This window comes from Ascidiella aspersa, chromosome 8 (genome assembly GCF_963924565.1).
Source record: "Ascidiella aspersa chromosome 8, kaAscAspe10.2, whole genome shotgun sequence".
Taxonomy (NCBI): Eukaryota; Metazoa; Chordata; class Ascidiacea; order Phlebobranchia; family Ascidiidae; genus Ascidiella; species Ascidiella aspersa.
This window is the reverse complement of record NC_139454.1, coordinates 24,553,324-24,575,384: the sequence shown is the minus strand read 5'-3', so window position 1 is coordinate 24,575,384 and position 22,061 is coordinate 24,553,324. Positions and strand designations below refer to the sequence as shown.

General features: G+C 36.7%; 3 protein-coding genes across 3 annotated transcripts; all 3 read left to right on the top strand.

Annotated features, from left to right (window-relative positions):
- Positions 1-1,445: 1,445 nt before the first annotated feature.
- LOC146136993 (lysozyme g-like) lies at positions 1,446-5,284 on the top strand. Its single transcript, XM_083395357.1, has 4 exons — positions 1,446-1,538; positions 2,298-2,411; positions 3,642-3,727; positions 4,086-5,284. The coding sequence occupies exons 1-4, from the start codon at positions 1,454-1,456 to the stop codon at positions 4,359-4,361; spliced, it is 561 nt and encodes a 186-aa protein (XP_083251483.1). The 5' UTR covers positions 1,446-1,453; the 3' UTR covers positions 4,362-5,284.
- A 5,770-nt stretch (positions 5,285-11,054) lies between these two features.
- Positions 11,055-13,033, top strand: LOC146136992 (uncharacterized). Its single transcript, XM_083396311.1, has 4 exons — positions 11,055-11,185; positions 11,714-11,902; positions 11,972-12,046; positions 12,831-13,033. The coding sequence occupies exons 1-4, from the start codon at positions 11,128-11,130 to the stop codon at positions 13,031-13,033; spliced, it is 525 nt and encodes a 174-aa protein (XP_083252437.1). The 5' UTR covers positions 11,055-11,127.
- A 3,495-nt stretch (positions 13,034-16,528) lies between these two features.
- LOC146136991 (uncharacterized) lies at positions 16,529-21,364 on the top strand. The gene is made up of 8 exons (XM_083396310.1): positions 16,529-16,775; positions 17,434-17,706; positions 18,289-18,395; positions 18,442-18,455; positions 18,502-19,025; positions 19,069-19,168; positions 19,238-19,305; positions 19,611-21,364. The coding sequence occupies exons 1-8, from the start codon at positions 16,739-16,741 to the stop codon at positions 19,877-19,879; spliced, it is 1,392 nt and encodes a 463-aa protein (XP_083252436.1). The 5' UTR covers positions 16,529-16,738; the 3' UTR covers positions 19,880-21,364.
- Positions 21,365-22,061: the final 697 nt, after the last annotated feature.

Here is a 22,061-nt window from a genome sequence, read left to right as displayed (position 1 = left end):
ATGACAGATGTCCTAACCTTCTGTGATGAGAACTTTAAACCGGTACAGCAAAATCTGCAGATGTAGTTTGTGTGGATGAACACACCACGCCTTTGCCGTAAAGTCAAAAGTTAAACCAACCAATTATTACAGGTCAACTAGTGGTACAATATAGTTTTTTCTAATAGGTATATTATGTCACAATGGTCGCTAAACAGCAGCTGTAACCCAATGTCTGGTCTTACAATATAGCTCATAAAGGGTTAATACAATTTGTGACACTATAAAACTTATGCTTTTTGCAAAATAAATCAATGTCAGTTTATATAGCTCGATCATCACAGAAACAAAGTTTAGAATGGGATAAGCAAAAATGCTAGCTAAACTACCAAACACCTTACGTAGAAGTTTGCTGAGTTTTCGAGAAAAACAGTACAACAAAGAAACTACAACTCGAAACATAAACCCCTATCCGCCATTTTTTCCCTTTTAAACAGAAGAAGGACCTTTCGCAGTTTATACAGTTCCCAGTTGACGTTCCTAGAGCATTTCTCCTTGCTTTCATTTATGCGAACAGCTCTTATCCTTAAATTCCCGCCCGATTTTAACAACGTAGTTTTATTGCGTTGACTGTAACCTGAGATTCGTTTGTTTTCAGCGGGACTTTGTAAAGGTTTGAAGGTAGAAGGAAGTAGTTGCAGGCCTACGTTATAACGTATAGGCATTGCTTAAATGACTAAGTTTATGTTGAGTGAAACCGTTGGACATATGTGAAAACGTCTGTACTAAAGAAGGAGCAAGCATTATAGAACAATTTGTTTCTCTAGTCTAAACTGTGTTTTTAATATTGTAAAGTTATAAGCATGTTATAGTACTTCATAACCTTTTATAGGCATATACAGTATATTGGCATATACAGTATATAGGCATATACAGTATAGCTAATTGGACTGAGCGTAGGCGGCGTATAACTGTTGTACGTCATTTGAAAACGCCTAGTTTAAAGTATTTACTCAAGATGGAGAAAGCACTGTCGACTGATTTATTTCTCTAAGCTGTTTTTCCAATATTGTGAAGGTTTAAGGAAGTATTTGTATAACTTGGACGTATATGTATATTAGACTGTGTTTAAGACCCGTTTACACTACAGCTGCACTGAGCTAAGCTGCCCGTAAAAATCGCTCCAAAGCGTATTTTTTTTCAGCTGCACTGGTTTTGAGTTTAGCAAAGCGTGAAAAGCTCGCCACAATAGAATTTAAATGCTAATTACTCTTTGCTCAGCTCAGTGCAGCTGTAGTGTAAATGGGCCTTTAGGCCGGGCGAGACCGTTTCAAGTCAACAGAAAACGCCTAGTTTGAATTCCTTGTACTGCATTTACATGGTACAAGCCTTAGTATTACAAACAGAAATTTTAAATTGTACGTGCTCGGCTGCTCGCTCAAAGTAAACCTGGTATTCATTGCTTGAAACAGGAATGGGTAGCTACGGAAATATTGCTGACTTACAGCCAAGCGGTGCATCGCTTGCCACTGCAACAGCGGAAGGAAAGAAAAGTCGAGGTGGGTAACTAAATTCGCCTTTACAGAAATACAAGTCGGTTGATGATACCTTAATAATATTACTATTATTTTTTTTGTTAATATCGGGATATAAGCCTGCTCCGGCATTTCTAGTTGTTGATCTTTTTTCATTCGAATTAAGAATCTTAGCAAAACTGACGATGCTTTTTGCGTAACTATAGAGTATTCTACTTTTGTTGAATAAAGTTGTTTTGGATCTTTCTTCAGCCTTTGCGGTTTTGTTTGGAGAAATGTGAGTCGTGTTACAGTATAACTGCCGAATACAGACATGCGCGGAACTAGGATTTTTTTAGAGTATGGCATTAAAGTTTATAAAGATGGCCGTACATTGGATGTTGCGCCGTGTGGCACATCTTCTATAAAGCGTTTTTTTATATTAGGCTATAAGTTAGCCTAAAAATGGCGTCAGTTATCTTTTTAATCTCAATATTTGCAAATTTAAACCAAGTTTCGTAAAATTAATTTTTGTCGCATGTTCACGCACGAGATTGCCTGCAGAGAACAAAAGGTGTTTTGAAGAATAATTGTTTCATAAATGAAGGGTATGACGAAACTTCGTGACGGCATTCCTTAGAATTTTAAAGTCGGTAAAACGAAAATACTGGATCCACCTCACTTTTGTGATAGTAGACCTTGTAATTAAACTTCCGATATCTGCAAACCAGCAATAAGTTCAACCAATCTTAATCCGACGCTTTAAATCAAAATATATATGAGGATAACGCTGAGTTATTACAGGAGTCCAGGCATCCCGAGATATTGCAGACGGAGACCGCAACGATATGAACAAATACAAAAGCAAAATCTTGAATGCGGCCAGGAAGTACTCAGTGGATCCCGCCATTATTGCTGGTAAACCACACACACTTTTACGCAACCCCGTAAATTGAACGCACAGATCAAAATATCACATTGGCAAAATACTTTACACATCTTCACAGTTTGCTATTAAAGTTACGTTATGTCCACATACTAAAATTTGACAGGCCACTCTTTCAGTGTTTACGTTATAGCAGTGTCGTATTTACCTAAGTCAATGACTTGACTCAATTGCACTTCGGTCACTGTTTTCACATGACTTGACTTGACTTAAGTCATTTGGACAAATTACTTGGGTTAAAATAATTAGTTTACATTAAGCAAATATTTGTAAAATTGCGTTATTTGTTCTAATCTTTGCACATAAAAGAATTTGCTTGTAACATGCTGCTTTTATGTTATTATTATTATTTTACTTTCACTCCGATTGCCCATAATCGGAGGAGTTTGTCAGTTTTAATAGTTTAAGGTTTTATTTGTCTGACAAGGGCTTGACTTGAAGTTGATTTGCTCTAAAACTGACTGGGACGTGTTATTTATTTAAAAAGACTTGACTTGGACTTAAGTTATTTTACGAATGACTTGTCTGGGACTTAAGTCATTTTTGCTTGTTTACAACACTGCGTTATAGCGCCCATTAGAGTTATAAGAGAAAAAGTTCCGATTGAAAGAAGTTGTCTGAGCTACAAGCCTGGTTCACTTGATGTATACCCAAATAATTTTTATGACGTTATGCATTAATTTATTTCGACCAAATGAGACTTATGCATGCATTTAAATATAAATCTTATTGTTACTTATTGGTCATGTGGTTACTTTTCGATTTTCTCCGCCAAACGAACACTTTGTAGTAGTAAATGACTTGGCTAAAGTGCACTTACGTCACTGTTTTAAAATGAATTAATTTAACCAACGTTACTCGACTTGGCTTAAGTATGTTGGCAAATAATTCGGGTTACAATTGAGTGATTTTATTACAAAAATATGTTAATATTTGCACGTGAAACTCTTTGCTTGCTATATGTTATAAGTTTTTTTATTTGTAATTATTACTTATATTAGGAGTTTACCAATTTTAATAGTGTAAAGTTTTAATGCTATATCAATGACTTAGCTTGAAGTTGGTGTGGTCTGATAATGATTTAACTTGGGTAAATGAAAGTCATCACAGATGACTTTTGTTTATAACTTAATTTAAACATTGGTTGTGTTCAAATTTCTTGAATGGTACTTACTTTACTTCCTAATAACATTGTTTTGCAGGCATAATCAGCCGTGAGAGCCACGCAGGGAGGGCGCTTGATTCCAATAAAGAGGGGGACGGTGGGAATGGATTTGGTCTGATGCAGGTGAGTGGTTGTTTGTTAACGAGTGGAAATAATAGAATATCTACTATACTTGAATCCGCCTAGTTACTAGTATCTGGCAATGACTTAAGTAGTTTCCCACCAAAGTTATGCGGACAGTGTAAATCGGTCATTTTTAAGGTAAAATGGTTCATTTTTAAGGAAAGGTGAAAATCATTTTTCCGAAGTTAAAACTGTATTCTTTTTCGATATGGTAAAACTAGATTTTTCTCCCTTTATCCGATTCGCGAAAATCGAAAATCTCCGGTTTACCGAACTGTAAAAAAAATTTCCAAAAGCAAATTTTGCAAAAAAAATTTGTAAAAATGTTTTTTTTTTTTGCATTATTTTATAATCGAAGGTCGACAAAAGGTATCACACGCCGACCGGTGCTTGGAACTCGCAGGAGCACATCGACCAGGGAGCTTCGATTCTAGTCAAATCCATCGAGGGGGTGCGGGCCAAGCACCCCTCGTGGTCGAGCGAAAGGCAGATGCAGGGGGGAGTAGCCGCCTACAACTTTGGAGTCAGGAACGTTCAATCGTGGGAGAGGTTGGACGTCGGCACCACCGGCGACGATTACTCAAATGATGTGATTGCGCGAGCTAAGCGCTATCGTGAGCTCGGTTACCGATAGGAATGGCTCGCTGAAGTCAGACGATCGTATTGTGGCTGATACTGTGTATATTAGTGGTTCTCAGCTGTTACTGTGTAAATTTGGAAATGATGACAGATAATTAATTAATTAAAGAAATTCCGTTTTCAATTTTACGAAGACATCCGTTGTGTAATCGAGGTTTTCGATACTTTGTATTTTTTGAAAATAACGACAACAATTAACCAAAGAAATGCCATTGATTTTGCAAATGGCCTTGGATTTCGTAAAATATCCTTTGGATTTTTCGGCACCTGGTATCTTTTGCCGACCTTGGTGACTGATGCTGTGTATTTTTTGAAAATGATGACAGCAGTTGACCAAAGAAATGCCCTTGATTTTTTGAAATGCCCTTTTAATTTTCCGTTTTTCGATGTTTCTGAAGTCTGACGATCGAGGTTTCCCAAACATTGCACATTTAGAAAAAAAAACACTGAACATTTCAGCTTCTTTCCTTTTCAGCATTCCCTTTAACCGGCGGTGATTCCCCACAACCGATCCCCGGTGCTTCCCCAACTATAACGTCATTATGCAAATCGTTCGCTGTTTTAACCGTAATTACCCAATCGCGTCACAATACCAACCTCTGTGACGTATATATACTGTCCTTATGACGTCACTGCAAAACCACCATGCAAAGTGAATTATTTAAATAAAAACATCAATTGTATGTCGAGAAATTTGCTTGCATTTCGTCAAATACCCTTTTGGATTTTCCGATACCCGATATTTTTGGCTGATCGAAGTAAAATTTTCCTAAATTTTGTGTATTTTTAAAGAAGCGGTAATTGATTGAAACAAGAAATGCCCTTGAATTTCACATTTTACCCTTTTTGGATTTTCCGATACCCAAGATTTTTGGCCGACCGTTGTTTACCCGTTGTACATATTTTGAAAATAAACAGCAATTAATCAAAGCAAGAAATACCCTTCGATTTCGCAAAATATCCTTTCGATTTTCCGATACCCTATCTTTTCGGCACAACGCAATATGATCTGATCTGTCTTTTTATCAGCCAATGAGGAAAAACATTTTGAGTACAATGCGACACGAAGCATTTCAAAGAAAAGTCCAATAAGAGAGAAAACTGATGATGCCTATTCATAAGACGAAAATATATATTTCTGCCAAAATTTAAGAAATGATTTTATGTTTTATACCAGTGTTCATAAACAGTCTTAAAACGATAAACTCTTCATGTTAAGTTTATGAACAGCTTGTCGCTCGACGGTTGTCCATATTGTTTAGCAATTAACTGCTTTGTACATCAGTTAACTGCTTTGTACATGAGGTATGCCTCTGTATGAATAGGTGAAAGGTTCAATAGGGGCTTTTTTCCCGTCTTTTGATCCACGTAGTCGTCATACCGCATCACCTTCAGTGTGGAAAAGCCGCTTGCCGTATAATGGCGCTGCGAAAAACGCGAAGTTATAACTGTGGCCATATATTCGCACCCGTTGGACTCCGCAACTTGTTTGCAGGGCGCTGTAGCAAGTGACGACAGACCTGAGTTACGGAACTTTTTACCAACCGTGCCCATGATCATCCAGTAGATTTTTTTAGCTTTTAGTTCTTTGAATACGTTCGCTGTAAAAGAAGTAATATATACTCAAACATTGTAATTAAATGAACCCAATATAAGTAACACTGCAGTAAAACTTCATCAACTCTAGAAGGAATGTTAAAATTTTATTAAAATGACATTATTATTTAATTCTAATATCGATTTGGGGGAAAAATTAGCATAAGCTAAAAAATGTTCTCAATGATGACTAAATTGTAAGATCTATAATATTTTGTCATTTGTATTTTGCCAACCGGGGTTCCAAAGAGCCCAGGGTTCTATAGCTGATGTATTTTTGGAAGTCCGTAAGTAAGTATTGTAAGCTAGTGGTTTTGAAATGACACAAGTCCCAGTCTAACTAATTATTATTGGAGAAATTCAATTCCGAGGAAAGTCAATGACAAGAAAAAACGTAAACTATTAAATTTGGCAAAATCGCCTGATTATGAGCAATAACTCTACTAAGAAATAACAAAAACTCAACATATAGCAAATTACTTTATGCGCCAAGATTACGATAAATAACTTAGTTTTGAAAAGAAATAAAACAATTTGCTTGCTGTATATTAATTTTTTTGTTATTTTTAGTTAAGTTCAGGCCCCCACACGAGTTAATCAAATTTAAACTTGGACTGGGATTTACTGGTTACTGGTTATTTGTTGCAAAAAATTGACTTGGACTTAAGTTGGTTCACAAATGACTTAATTGGGATTTAAGTCATTTCAAAATGTCTTGTTTACAAAACTGATCTTTAAAAGTGTTCATATCAGTAGCATCACAAAACTAAACACTCAATCCGCACTTAAAGTTTAACTGGTTGCTTTAAGGTCACATCTTTTAGTCAAGCCAGCAAAGGGTGTTTCTATCACACCAAAAAGGTTGGGAACTACTGTTTTATAGAGTCCATATTCAACTCAATACATTACGCTGCATACCTGCCATGAATCGAACAAACTCATTCATAGACTTTTCCTCTTCGTTCAAGTTTTCCCATTCTCTTTGGTATTCCTGCATCTCCGCCCCGCTTTGTACAAGTGTATTGATTTGAAAGGCAACAGGTTCTCCTGTTTGTTTGATGAAAGCGCCAAATGAAAAACCTTCCCCAATATACGTTTCAAGTCGCTTTTTATCCATTCTGAAAGCAATTTCGGGGTTTACCCGGAAAATCTGTCTTAGCGGGTTTTGAGCGCTAAAGTTTTCCGCAAAGAAATCTTCGACTGTCTTTAAGTCTTTCTCGGTAATAGTTCTGAGAATGCAGTCGGAAATCTTGATGCCTGAATGTGCCCCTCTTTTAAAGAACATCAAATTGCACGAAAGTCTTCTATGTAGATTTTCAATTAAAGGTATCATCATGATGCCTTCTTAATTTCAACTAAATCTTCTTTCAAACAAAGTGACTGAATAGCCTACAGTTTAGGTGTCAAAAGGTTTTGAAAATCGTAAAAAGGCATAAAGCGATTACAGAAGTAATAAATCTCAGCAAAGGAAATGATTTACAATTTCCATGACTGTCTGTAATCCACCTGAACAACATACAGCCCGCGGTCCACAAGCAATTTAATAAATCTGGCGGCTGATATCCTTTAAACCCTGTTTGATTAAGACTAACGCTTTTGGCTTTCTATCAAGAAGTTAGATAATTACACTTGTATGGAAACCTCACATTTCCCCAGTTTGTGAAAACAGTGATTTTTGGCTACTTTAGAATTTAGATCCTATATATTTGACCTGGCCCTCCAAGATATTTTCGATTTCTTATGCGCCCCCTGCCAAAAAACTTGTCATGTTCTGCTCGATATGAAGCTTAAAGTAGGCCTATCGTCTCTTTAATGCAGTATTTCTCAACCGGAGTGCCGGATGTAATTTATAATGCCCAGGGGTGCCGCGACATATTTGAGAATCTTTAAGAATCTAATTTTTGCCCAATTCTTACAACTTTTTGTATAGGATTAGAGTGGAATCCAATTAAAACTTCTTACGTTGTGCAGAGTTGATGTGTGTTGTTCTAGTTCCGTGTATTGTGACATTCTAGTGAACTACCTACAAAAATTCTTGTAGGGGTGACGCAATCTGTTTATTACTTCTGAGTGGTGCCGCAAGCCATAAAAGGTTGGGAAACACTGCTTTAATGCTACGAAATCGTTTTGCGTTTGTCAGAAAACAAAAAGAGGGTAAAATTGAAAGCTAATCTGGTGTTAAAGTAAATTGTGACCGCGGAATTCTATTCGAGAAAAATGGTGTTTTCTGTAAAGCCTTTTTAAAAACAGAAAAAATAACTTACTTTTTTCTTTAAATTTTCAGAACAGACTTAAAATATGTTAAAATTATTTTACGTCCCAATACACGGATTACGATATTGAACACTGCCAATTGGCAGAACGATTTTGAATTTACCATGCATTTTAAGGTTAGCCATTATAAAGACTATATTAAGGCATTTGAGATATTTGCCCATCGCGATATATTACTTATTATTGTTCGAACAACACCGCTGATATATAATCAATTTCTACAATGTAATCGCGGACACGTAGGGTATGCTTATATGACATATGATGTGCATATACTGTAGAACAGTGCTTTTCAACCCGTGGGATGGTACGCACTTGTGCGGATAAAAAATTGTAGTGCGGCTGACAAACGTTGTGCGGATGAAAGTGGTGCATGTTATTATAATGTGTATTACATTAATCAAAGGAGCTGGTGGGCCCACTTATGCGTTAAAGGTACAGTAATATATTCTCGTATGGTGGTTCATTGCAGTTTAAGCTATCTATTTTGTATCGGTCAAGGCTTAGGCAAGCGGTTTTAATACACAGCAACCCATTTCATTGTTATTTTAAAAATAAAACTAAAGGTTGCAAACTTACTGAGCTTGTTTTGTGCGGTTAGAAATTTTCCGAAATAAAAAAGTGCGGATGGAAATCTTAAAGGCTGAAAAACACAGCTGTAGTACAAAGTATATAACTGTAATTATCAATCTACTGCACCACAATATAGAAATATCTCTCCTTCTTATTTAAAATCCAACTGATCGTAATCCACCTATGGAGGTGCTGGTATTCCTAATCATAACGCGACAAGGTTGTTTCGCGATTTTTACAATTGGAGGTAAAACAATAATAATATAATATTTAAACCGAAACGACTTGAGGAAAACACTTGAGGAAACACTAAAAACACTTGAGGAAACACTAAAACGGCGTAACGTGATTTCTCCTCAAGTATTGTTTGACTGAAGTAGGTTTTCCCAATCTTAGCAGGCGACCCAATGTTGGCTCGATGCTAATTTGGGGAGCTTAGCTTTATAATGTTGTAATGACTTAAGTCAATAACTTGAATTAAGTGCACTTAAGTTACTGTTTTAGAATGACTTGACTTGACTTGACCTACGTCTTTTAAACAAATGCTTAACTTGTACCTAAAACATTGTAAAAATTAACTTGGTTTAAAAATTTAGTGTTTTTTCAACTATTTTCTTAAAAAATGGTTTAATAGTCTCAAACGTGTGCATAAAACATTTGTCTTGCTGTATATTGCGTTTATGTTATTTTTAGTTAAGGTATGGCTAATATAATCGGATGAGTTAACCAAGTTTAATGGTTTTGCTTGACTTAAAGTTTACTTCCTCTCATTTGACTGGGACTGACTTGACTCCCGACGCAACCGATGGACTGGGATTCGAGTTGTAATTTTTCGCGAAAGACTGGTTTACAACACTGCAATGCCTTTAAGGAATTTACGCATTACCTTGTATTTCTAAGATAGTGTTTTAAACTATGGCACTAGTTTTGCCTGAAAAGTGAGGTGATAACAATAATAATCACTGAAATAGCTCAATGAGGCTGTAGTGCAGTGACCCGCAACCTTTTCCACTTGCGGCACACGAACAGAGCTAAACAATTCAGCGGCACACCTACAAAATATATGTCAAACGACAATATCCAACATCAGCAAATATTTCAGGCAGCTTAGAGCAACAGAAGCAACTCGGGGCCAAAAATTGGACAAAAAAATGTATTACTCTTCATAATTTTGCAATTTTACTGTCATGACGTTTATCTTTAGCCGACCACAGTCCTGAAAATTACACCATTTTGCAATAGCGGATCAGACACCATCGAGGGCTTTCATCAATAACATATTCGAAAAAAAAACCTGACATTGGTACTTTAAAAAACATTTTAAATATTTAGATAAAAACGTATTGTTACGCCCTGATTAATGCATAAGGTCTAATGCAGGGGTTCTTAAACTTTTTTTACCGCGGACCCCTAAACTTTTTTTTGGCCTCGCGTGTACAACAATAATCACATTTTTTTTTAAATGACGTCATGAATTTACGTCAAAATACAAATAGACTTCATAAGTCTGCTGATTTTGGTCCAAAAATGTGAAAGTGAAATGGAGTCTTGATGCATTCAGTGCAATACCGTTTTTTTTAATTAAACTGTTTTTTATTTGATAAATTGATTACTTCTTAAACATACACTAATAATTTAATGTGGCCTTTATGGACCCCCTAAAACTAATTCACGGACCCCCAAGGGGTCCATGAACCCCAGTTTAAGAACCCCTGGTCTAATGCCTACCTTTTTTTTTTTTTTTTTTTTTTTCGTGTAAACTCTAATGATTACTAAAATGTACCCGTAAAACGCAAGCAAGACACCCCGAGGAGAGGTGGGGCACACCTGATGGTCTTACAACCCCGCCTGCGAGGCACTTGTTTTGTGTACCACCTTTCACATAGTTTCCAATCAGTTTGATGGTCCCACGATCACCTATTCATTTTTTGCGACTGCACATTGGGCTGTGTTCTGCCCTTTACTATAACTGCCAATAACTGAGAATAGGACGTCACTTTTACAGATGTTTAGATTTTGGGGAAAGACCGATGCCACGTGTGTTTTCAGACCGCACTGTGTATACATAAAATCCCTCTTATTGTATTTATAGATATTCGAGTTGGCGGTAATAAGTTTAGATTAGGATAACAAACAACTCCCACGATCTTTGGCTTCCTTCTTAACCTATTCTTTTGAAGCTTTAAATAGGAAAAAGGTTAAATATAAAGTAGAACCTATAACTTTAGTGCGTTTATGTAGATTTGGAAGTTTAACAACATAAAAGGAATGGTGTAACTGTTTATTCGCACAGTCGCCAATATACCTACAATGCTATAATGAACCGATTGATATTTTGCTCGTTTTGGATCTGGGTTGCTCACATTGGCCAATCAGGTAAGTTCTGCCTTTTGTGTATGTTTGTTTATTATGTCGATCAACCGTAACAACATACCTTAACGATTTAAACGTCTTTCGCCGAACTAAAGTCAAGTTGTATTTTATTATTTTAAGACGTGGAAGCCGAATGCGGAAATTTACAACATTGTATTTCCATAGTATTCCTCATTTTTGTTAGTTTAAATTACACTTGTTCCAGTCATAATCCAGGAAACAGTTAAAGGCCAGGGTATATTTTCCGACAGTGCCATTGAGAGGCACCACGCTGTTCTAGTGAAATAGTTTTTAATCCCCATAACCATCACACATCCCTTTAAAGAACTTGAAGGTTTCAAATAACTCTTTGTGAATTTATTTTGGTCATTTTATTGCATAGTTTAACACAGAGAGAAAAAAGCGACTGGCGCACTATACGGAAATGAATTTGGTGGCATTTGGTATAGCGTAATAGAGGCCTTCGATGCAAAATGTTTAAATATAAAAATTGTTTTATCGACAAGTCATAGACTTTTTACTTGTTGTCAGACACTACATTATGTCGGGGAAGGAACTTCGTGCTTTCAAGCAACAAAGCAGAACAAACAACAGCCAAGTCAGCTTGCATTAGTGGAGGTGGTACCTTGGCAAGTATTCCTGACGAAGCAACACAAAACCACCTCAGCACTCTCGCAAGAAACAAGGTTGGAAACGGGTGGCCTGGAGGTTCAAACGTTTGTAAGTAACAGGAAACATTGGTGTGAAAACAATAGTTTAATCCAAATTAAAAACAAATATTTTTGCCAGACGTTTACATCGGCGGGGAACGTGCCGGATATGATTATAAGTGGCCTAATGGAACAACATTTACAACCTATTCAGGTTTGTTTAGAATAGTCGAATAAAGCAACATTGGAATACAGCAGGAACGTGCTGTTTGCTATGCTTGTTTTAATAATATTTTCTAACAGTCTTTAATACAAACAATTTCGCAAGGTTTTGCAACTACAATTCGGCTGCTTTGAATTATATTCTAAATTTATAATACAAATGCATTTAAAGAAATACATTTAATACCGGAATGCGTCACTAGACTCGATTATAGTCTCAGTAACCCCCCCCCCCCCCCCAAAAAAAAAATATATATATATATATATGTTTGGCCAACAGAAATAACGTGTTTAATACGAATCACCGATCGTTGTTAAAACAATTGTGAGACCTTATGTCAACTTATACAATGGAAATTTTACATCCAACTTAAGCCACTCTTTACCTCCATGCGCACTTTTTTATTTTCGCCTTCGATTTTTACTAAAATTTCAGCAAATATTTAATAAAATCAAATCTTTGCCCCAACGCACCAATTTACGTTGGCAGGTTTTGTGTGTATTGTAGTGGCCTAGTATTTCTTAGATACGGTGTAGAACTAGAAGTGAACCGTTTTCTCTTTTGTTTTCTCTCGTGTTTTATGCGCGCTGTCACCGCTCGTTTTGCCATTCGATTCTTGGTGGCTGAATAAACTGTTTGTCACCTTATTATATTATTCATTCAAACCTTTAAAATACTTTTAGCGTTTCTCATTTATTTTTTGTGTTATTTTTTTGTATTAGTCCTCTATGGTTTGTAATGACGCGAAACTTTCAGCTATTAATTTTTAAAACAGGCAGCAGATGGTCAACACCGGGATACAACGGATGGACAAGTGGAAGTGGACCTTCAGGCAGTGGAAGATGCATGGTGATTGCTGGAACACGATATGGCTTATCAGGCAGCTATACTTACATATGGAAGTGGGGAGATGCGACGTGCACTGGAACATTCTACTACATTTGTGAAAACCAAGGTATCGGAAACAATATAAGTTGATTGCGGAGCTAAAGACTTAGAAAACTCTAGCTGGCAAGCCAATGCAGTTTCAAATGCATAGTGGCCGCTGTTCACTGTTTATCGCCAATTTGTTGTGTAACTCCTGGCAATCATAAAACTAAGTTTACGAAGAAAATAAATCTCTTGGTCTTATACCGATGTAAAACTTGTATAGCGTGTTATACACAGAATTTATGATAGATAAAAACTTTAAGAACAACTTCTTAATGCGTCTTTGGTTAATTTCATAGAAAGGCCAAATAAATATAATTCAGTATTATGTGAAATTAACATCTTTCCATAACCGTGAAATAAAAAGATCGGAATCATTCATGTGTTTTGTCCGGGCGCGGATTCAGGGTGTGGGCACGAGGCGCTGCCACCCTAAAATTATAATTTTTGCTTCGATTTCGTGCTGTGTTTGTCTTCTTCAGGAAATCAAACCGGCGGATTTGCGCTTCCATGCTCGCCTAAATTGTAATGCAAACGGGCGTTAAGTCAGAGTCGTATTGAAATTTTTCGTACTTACGCGGGAAACTTTTTGTCTCATTTATGTGGGACATTATGCCTCCATTTACTTTTGCGAATTAACTGCGGAACAAAAAAAAAATGCCATGAAGCTTAAAACTGGTTTATCGAGATGCGAAAAACTAGGCGTTGCAAATTTTTCGTAAAAATGAGAAATTAAATTTACAAACAATGCGATTTGTTTTTTTTAAACGCAGTTCCCCGCAACTTGGCTGTGACGTCAGCAACCAGCACTCCAGCATTTGGAAGCAGTTTGGCATTCATAGGAACCATCTCTGGCTTTTACAACGAACCTCTTAACGTGGTTGTTGTCCATGGTGGAACAAACACCAACGTTGAAAGTAATTTCGTTGGAACGAGCTTTACTTACGTCATCAACTTCGTCACCTCGTCACAAAATGGAGATTTCGTGTTCACTGCAAGCAATAGTGCTGGGACTTGTTCTGGTTCAACAACAGTAACAATTACAGTCGGTAAATAGAGTTTCGTTTAATCACTTTCCTAAACATCGCATTGGTAACACAAAAACATGGTACCATAGGACAAGGGATATTTTATACTTCAAAACTTAGTGTAGTTCTTCGAAATGAATACGTGATTTTTTTAATAATGTCTTTGCTTATGGTTAAATTGGCAAAGGGATTAAATTTGAAGGCTTGGAGTTAATTGTTTCCGGGTATTGAACTGAAATTTCCTTTTAAACCCCAGAATAAAACGAAAATGGCCTTATGGATATTGCTGCTTGACTTTGGATATCGCCATTATAAATTTTACAGGACATCCCTACATATTGACAACATAAAACTTAATACGATGTAAACAATTAAGATTGACACAGATGATCACCAGGTTAACTGCGAAAACATCTTAATGACCCAATAAGTTTTCAAGAATATGTTCTGAACTTAACCATTCTTCATTATTCTTTTCCTGAGCTCAACAATTAAATATAGTTCCTTAATTTGTGTTGTTGATACTTCTTCTTTTAAATGACAAGACAAGCCAACTCCACCGACTTCCGTGACATTAACCCCTTCAACAATTGATGGATCTTCACAAATACAAGTGACTTGGACGGCTGTTACCGGTGTGACGGGTTACAGGGTGAACTGGAACCATGGTGGTGCTCAGCAAAGAGACGTTAGCTCTGGCACAACTACAACCATCACTGGTTTAACACCTGGACAAACATACACCGTTGAAGTTCGATCTAAAAGTGGATCGGTTTTAAGTGGGGCAGCTGCAAATTCAACAACAACAACAGGTTAGTGAGATATGCAAAATAGTGTACTGTAGACAGTCCAACTCTAAATGATTAGATATATAATTATTTATAGCCTCTTTTGTCAAAAATTGGCCCTTTTGTTTGGCAATAATTGTTATTGCACTTTAATTTAGTACTATAGCTTTAAAACAATGCCATATTTGTTTACATAAAATCCAAAGTTGCCAACTTTTGACACGTGTTTTATGTTATTATAAAGGGATTTCTGTTTAGAAAGGTCATGCAACAATTTCACAGATGCAAAAACAGCAAATTACGCCATAACTTGACGCCACTAACATGTAACCATCAGATAACAAAGCGATTTTTTTTTGATAAATTCTTAGGTTTGAAAAGTTTTACTTTCATTTCACAAGCCAAATCACAAAGATGCTAACTATATTCGTGCGACGCAAAACAACGCCGTATAGTATTGTTTACTGTAATATTCCAAGATTTTGTGCGATGGCACGCAAGGCATCAAACAATTTTAACAAAATGGGTATAAGACATGCTAAAAACTTAAGTTTTTTTACGCAGTTAAATTAGGCAAAAACTAATCCGCCTCTGAACACCTCCAGTTTGAAATAAACATTCGGTATTTAATGCCTAATACTTGCATTTCAAACGAAAACGTTCTAATTTGCACACTTAACCGACCAGTATCCGACAGTTGAAAATGCCATTAATCAATTACTAGATGAAGTAGCCCATACCGGCGTTGCCCAGGCTGATTATAGAGTATATACCAGTTTAATTCTAACTGATTAAGGACTAATGCAGTTGTACCGGTTATGTAAATTGAATCGCGATAATATGCAAAATTAATCTGAATTTTCTGTGGTTAAACAAAATAAACATCTATCATGCCGTGGGCTCTTCATCACCATGACGTAACACGCTGTTCTCCAGAATAGGTTTAATAAAGAGGCGGTAACGCATACAGCCTCCAACATATATGGCCTTTAAAGTCACTAAATAGCGATACACGTAGAGTAAATGGGAATTTAACATCATTTCCTAAACTTGCGAAAGCGTTTTGAAAAGCAACCAGTAACAAACTATTCGGCAAATTGAAAAACGTCTTAACTTTGCGATGACTTTGATGAATTTTTTTTTTCAAACAAAAAAAATTTTTTTTGCGAGCACGAAAAAGCTGCGTCTAACGCCAGAAAAAGCCGTAAACTGTTGCAACAAACGCAATAGTCTACTTTGAAAACTCTGCCTAAATTTATAGCAATGCGAATGGTGTTCCTTTAAATAACGAAGTCAAATATTTTTCTACATGTCAGATTTTGTCCGTTTTCCAATGTCGTAAACAAGCCATTTTTAAATCCCAGTCAAACCATTTGCGAAATACCGTGAGTCCAAGTATTTTGCAAAAAACAACAACAGAAAAGCACTGTCCAAGTCATCAGTTGCCCAAGGCAAGTCCCAGTCAAGTCACGTGAGAGCAGGTCAATTTAGGTCAAGTTTTTGACATAAAAATACAACGTAGAATATATTGAAAATGAAAACCTCGATGGAAAACTAGAATTAGCTTACCAAAAAATAAAAAGCCGACTTGAGTGCGCTTAAGTCAAGGTATCGACTTATGTCATTAACTACACTCGTTTGACCAGCAAGCTTAAACTTGAGGAAATGGTTTTAACAATTTTCCATAAATTTTAGCACCAACCATTCCGAGCAATGTAACATTGGCGCCGTCAACAACTGGTGCAAGTTCTCAGGTCACAATTAGCTGGAGCGCTGTTGCTGGGAATGTAGTGACAGGATACAGAGTGACTTGGAATCCAACTGGTGGTTCACCCACACAACCTTTAGATGTTGCTTCAAATTTTACAAACACAACCGTCAGCTCTTTAACTCCTGGTCAAACTTATACGTTTGAAGTTCGAGCGACAAGCGGATTAATGTTAAGTGCCTCCGCTCTGAGCGCCACAACTACAGGTATTCTACAATCTTCATTAACTGTGTTGAAATTAATTTACTAATTTAGTGTTAGGAAATAGATGGTACCGAATTAATTTAAAACTTTATGTCGCGTTTGTGAACTATTAGCGATTTCTGTACGACCAAAGAACATCCACTATTTAATTGACAGCTTATATTTTACTTACATTTAAGTAACAAACAAAGATTCACCTGATTTCCACGTAAGCGTTAGTGCCAAAATCAGCTAGACCTATACATATTTAATCGCATTCCCGACTATGCTACACAGGCATGATGCATTGACTACGAAATACACTTTCTGACTTTCGGTTGTTTTGTACTGCTATTACACATTGTTTTTGAACTTAGTTTTAGTGAATTATTTATTTTTAGTGTTATTGCCGCTTTAGTGCCAAAATCAGCTAGGCCTATAAGAATTCCCAGGCTAAATCATATCCTGGGCATAAGGCTTTAAAAGTAAAGCCTGCGGTAAGGTTTGAACTTACGAATTCGGGCACTATCGCATTACCGACTATGCCACATATGCTTGAAACATTGAATATGAATCCACTTTATGATTTTCGGTTGTTTTTGTATTACCATTATACATTGTTTTTTACATAGCATGTCAGCAAAACTGTTATATTCGCATAAACAAATTACTTATTTTTAGTGTTATTGCCGCCAAGTTCTGTCAATTTGAACCAATCAACCAGCGGTGGAAAGTCACAAATTACGGTTCAATGGACGGCTGTTAGTGGAGCTACATCTGGATATTCGGTGAAGTGGACTCCAAATGGTGGATCCGTCCAGTCTAGAAATGTTGCAGCTGGCACAACTACAACCACCATCAGTGATTTAACACCTGGACAAACATACATCGTTTTAGTTATGGCTAAGAGTGGAACAGCAAGCAGTGCTCATATTGCTAAATGCATAACAACAGGTTAGTTTGAAAGGTTTATTGAATTTCTAGCTTTTTGCTGGAAGCCTAACAATGTCGGACAAAGTCGTCATGTCAGTCATTTTGCCACAAATCCTAAAATAACCGAACTTGGCTAGAGTGCTTGGAAGTTATTCTTTAGTATTGTCCTAAATAGCGAAAACACTGTAACTCCAACTAGGTCTAAAGGTTAAATAGATACTGCGGATGTCAGTTAACATGTGATAGGAGCCGATAACCGATGACAAGTTATATATCATTTCAACTACTTGAATGCAAAAAAAAAAACGATTTTAATGTAAGGTTTGCTCGTTTAAGAGCAGACTTTTAAATAAATGGATTTTCATCCAATGACGTCATTGTGTAGAAGTACAATTTTTCCGGTAGGTGGCGTTTGCTACTTGGCGCCAGGTGATTATGATTTGTAAAAAAAAAATATGTATATATATATCTGAAGCTATTAACTTTTGCACGACACGATTAAGTACTTTTGTTTGACAGTTAAAGATATTTGCAATGTAACATTGGTGGCATTTTGACTAGATATTACTGCATATGCTTGTGTTTTAAAATGCTATTCATCAGAGGTCTCGACACCACCTATTTCAACGACGGAAATTCCAACGACGGAAGTTTCACCGACGGAAGTTTCACCGACGGAAGTTCCAACGACGGAAGTTTCACCGACGGAAGTTTCACCGACGGAAGTTCCAACGACGGAAGTTTCAACGACCGAAGTTTCAACGACGGAAGTTTCAACGACCGAAGTTTCAACGACGGAAGTTTTAACGACCGAAGTTTCAACGACGGAAGTTTCACCGACGGAAGTTCCAACGACGGAAGTTTCAACGACCGAAGTTTCAACGACGGAAGTTTCACCGACGGAAGTTCCAACGACCGAAGTTTCAACGACGGAAGTTTCAACGACCGAAGTTTCAACGACGGAAGTTTTAACGACCGAAGTTTCAACGACGGAAGTTTCACCGACGGAAGTTCCAACGACCGAAGTTTCAACGACGGAAGTTTCACCGACGGAAGTTCCAACGACCGAAGTTTCAACGACGGAAGTTTCAACGACCGAAGTTTCAACGACGGAAGTTTTAACGACCGAAGTTTCACCGACGGAAGTTTCACCGACGGAAGTTCCAACGACGGAAGTTTCAACGACCGAAGTTTCAACGACGGAAGTTCCAACGACGGAAGTTTTAACGACCGAAGTTTCACCGACGGAAGTTTCACCGACGGAAGTTCCAACGACGGAAGTTTCAACGACCGAAGTTTCAACGACGGAAGTTTCAACGACCGAAGTTTCAACGACGGAAGTTTCAACGACCGAAGTTTCAACGACGGAAGTTTTAACGTCAGAAAACCAATTTTGTATCAACACATCTGTAGCCGTTCCAGTGGGCATTTCCTGCGCTGTAATAGTTGTCATATGTGCTGCTGTTGTTGCCTTCATTAAAAGGTAACCATTAGCAATACAGATAGAACTATTTTATGGCGTCTTGTATTATAATAATTTATCTTGATGCAGAAAACAAATTGCAAGTTGCGGAAGAACTCCGAGCCGCGATACGAATTCCGGATCAAATGCACACAAAGGTAAACAGCAATTACCTGTGGGGCTTTTTTGGCTGAATGTATTGCTATCAAGACTTTCGCCGAACTATAATGTTATGATTTACCACTTTTGAACGTTTTAAATGCAAGATGATACGAATACAAACAAACATAACCCAATAAATTCCTTTTAAAGTGCATCCACATACAGCAATACAAACAAACGTTTGAAATGATTTGTAAAACTTAGTTATTAAGTTTACTGAGTTTCGATTACCAAAATAACTTGTCCTATCAAACCAGCTTTAAACATATCCACAGTTTTTCGATGTTCACATTTATTGCAGTCTACGACTACAATTCCGGCAAAGCTCAAAGTTCACGTAACAACTACGTCAACACCAGCTTTTCAGCTTTCCCAAATGATGACGTTACCAAGCCGTCTGCTGACGATCTCGATTACGTCACTCCAAATGCTCTGATGTCACCAAATGGCCATTACGAAAACGGAAATGTCCAAGCTGAAGAAGTTGGTGCAAGTGAAAACAGAGTATATGAGCAGTTTGCTAATAGTGATGCAGGCGTTGTGCAATCTGTATATGACAGAGTAAAATAGAATTTCGGGTTAAAATCTTGACCAGGCTTGGGTTTAAAAGAATAAATGCAACCCTGTGTCATGTAAATCTAAGTTACTCAAAACGTAGTCAACAGTCGATTGTCCACCTTCTTTAATTCCCCTAGACAGTGGTATTTAACTTTTTTGCTTTCGTGGCCCATTTTCGTTGCACAAAAATTATGTGTATCAATAAATTATTTTAGAAAAATAAATAGATTTACAACAAAAAGCATCACATGTTTCAAAACGGATTATATTCAAACGTGCTGAACAATAACTTTTTTTGATTTACATTACTTCGTAATTCCTTCCCAAGCCATTATTAATGTAGAATTAAGTATAGTGACACGAATGAAAATAAATTCTTTAATAAATCTAGCTTTCTAAAATTGGTCTGTGGCCCACCTTATAATATTTGCATGGCCCACCAGTGAGCCATGTGCCACTGGTGGAGAACCTCTGCCTTAAGGAGATGTGCCGGTAGAATAAAAACCAATTCGTTAAAGACAATAAAACACTGAAATCTGGTTTTTCATCGACATGGGATTACTTTAACCGATTTCGGATGAAATGAGCGTGTTTGAAAACTGATTTTTTATAAAATAAAACACTGTTCCGACATTGCTTGATTTTATGTGCAAGTGACTTAGCCTATAAAAATAAGGAAATGATTAATCAAGAGGTGTTATTGTGTTTATGTTGATATATAATAATCACACCTATATTTTTACTTGTTTGTTTGAACACATTTCGTTCAATATATTTAATATGTGCTTTTTTGATGCTTTTACTCTTGATAATCCGAAGTTCACTTCTATGTCTCCTCAGCTATATGCTGTGTTATGTACTATCTCACCCTAAAGTACACATACAGACATGAACAAATTTACAAACCGTTTAATTAAGTAACTTTCAGGTTGAAAAAATATTCTTATTGTTAAACTAAACGGCATCGCCAGTTTCTTATTTATAAAGAACAACAGTGCTTTTAAACCTTTTCATAATTATTTTACTTTAAAGGCTTACCTCAACAATATTTTAAAACTGAGCGCAAGAACGGTTGTATACAATAAATGACCTTAATATTGTTTTATACACTTTGTTTTCTTCAATTGTTTCTCATTTCGTTCGATTCGGAGTTTACACAAATTCCCATTTACGGAACTTAAAATGCATGTGGTGTGTGGACTTTTAAACCATCCTACATGGAATATCAAGCCTATGACGTATATTGTTAACAGCTGTTTTCTCATACGAAAAAAATTACAAAGCCTAAGTGGTATAATTAATATTTTGCTAAATCAACTTAAAAAATTGCGACAAAACAAAATACGAAGAGAGATGATTTTTTAGGGCACGCCAAATGTTTACGCAGTGTTCGTGTCACTAATTAGTGTCTTAACTGTTGTATTAACATTACTCTTTGTGGGCCTTAAACTTGTTGTTTACGACTAACTGTTCGTATTACTTCAAAATGCCCTAAAATTCGCGGGATGACTATTGCGTTAAAACAGAGAATTATATAACAAAAGTAAGCACGTGTGTTTTTTGTGCGACTGAGAAACCGAGATAAAAGCGAAACTGATAGTTAACACTTCTAGGTATCGGCTGAAAAGCATCGAAGTATATTTCAAAATAGCGGCACAGTATTGTGTTCGTGACTGTTCGTTTTTTTAGTATCTTCACAGAATTTAACTGATGAAATTAGATTTAATAGCGTCTATACCAAGATACGTAAATAAGATGTCAGATAATTCATAACATAGATGTCAGATCACAGCAGGGCTACGAAGTCGGACTCAGGACTCAAGTAAGAATAGATAAAAAGAGTCCGGCGTGTGCGCATCCGCAGTATCAAATTTCAAAACTGATGGCAGCAAACGGTAAATTGTTAGGGTGGAATAGCATATGGTGGCATATTTTCCATGATCCCTATAAGTGGATTGCTATATACCCATCATATTTTAGTCACGGAAATTGGTGACATACAGGCTATAGATAGAGTCTGAGCCGGACTCGGGACTGGATGAAATTGCACATTTGGCCGTAGTCTGACTCGGGTTGTGTTTAACAGACCCTGTAGCCGTGGTTGCCAATGCAAAACCAAGCATAAAAAAATGTTTGGCACGCGAGTTATTAACATTTAAAAATTATTCATAAACTGGCACACTGTATACGAAAG

Excerpts from the sequence above, each read along its gene's own strand:
- LOC146136993 (XM_083395357.1), top strand. The coding sequence starts at position 1,454 with ATGGGTAGCTACGGAAATATTGCTGACTTACAGCCAAGCGGTGCATCG. Across the intron at positions 1,539-2,297 it reads GGAAGGAAAGAAAAGTCGAG|GAGTCCAGGCATCCCGAGAT; the intron begins GTGGGTAACTAA and ends GAGTTATTACAG. Across the intron at positions 3,728-4,085 it reads ATGGATTTGGTCTGATGCAG|GTCGACAAAAGGTATCACAC; the intron begins GTGAGTGGTTGT and ends TTATAATCGAAG.
- LOC146136992 (XM_083396311.1), top strand. The coding sequence starts at position 11,128 with ATGAACCGATTGATATTTTGCTCGTTTTGGATCTGGGTTGCTCACATT. Across the intron at positions 11,903-11,971 it reads GCCTGGAGGTTCAAACGTTT|ACGTTTACATCGGCGGGGAA; the intron begins GTAAGTAACAGG and ends TATTTTTGCCAG. Across the intron at positions 12,047-12,830 it reads AACATTTACAACCTATTCAG|GCAGCAGATGGTCAACACCG; the intron begins GTTTGTTTAGAA and ends TTTTTAAAACAG.
- LOC146136991 (XM_083396310.1), top strand. The coding sequence starts at position 16,739 with ATGTTAAGTGCCTCCGCTCTGAGCGCCACAACTACAG. Across the intron at positions 19,026-19,068 it reads CCGAAGTTTCAACGACGGAA|AAAACCAATTTTGTATCAAC; the intron begins GTTTCAACGACC and ends TTTTAACGTCAG. Across the intron at positions 19,169-19,237 it reads GTTGTTGCCTTCATTAAAAG|AAAACAAATTGCAAGTTGCG; the intron begins GTAACCATTAGC and ends ATCTTGATGCAG.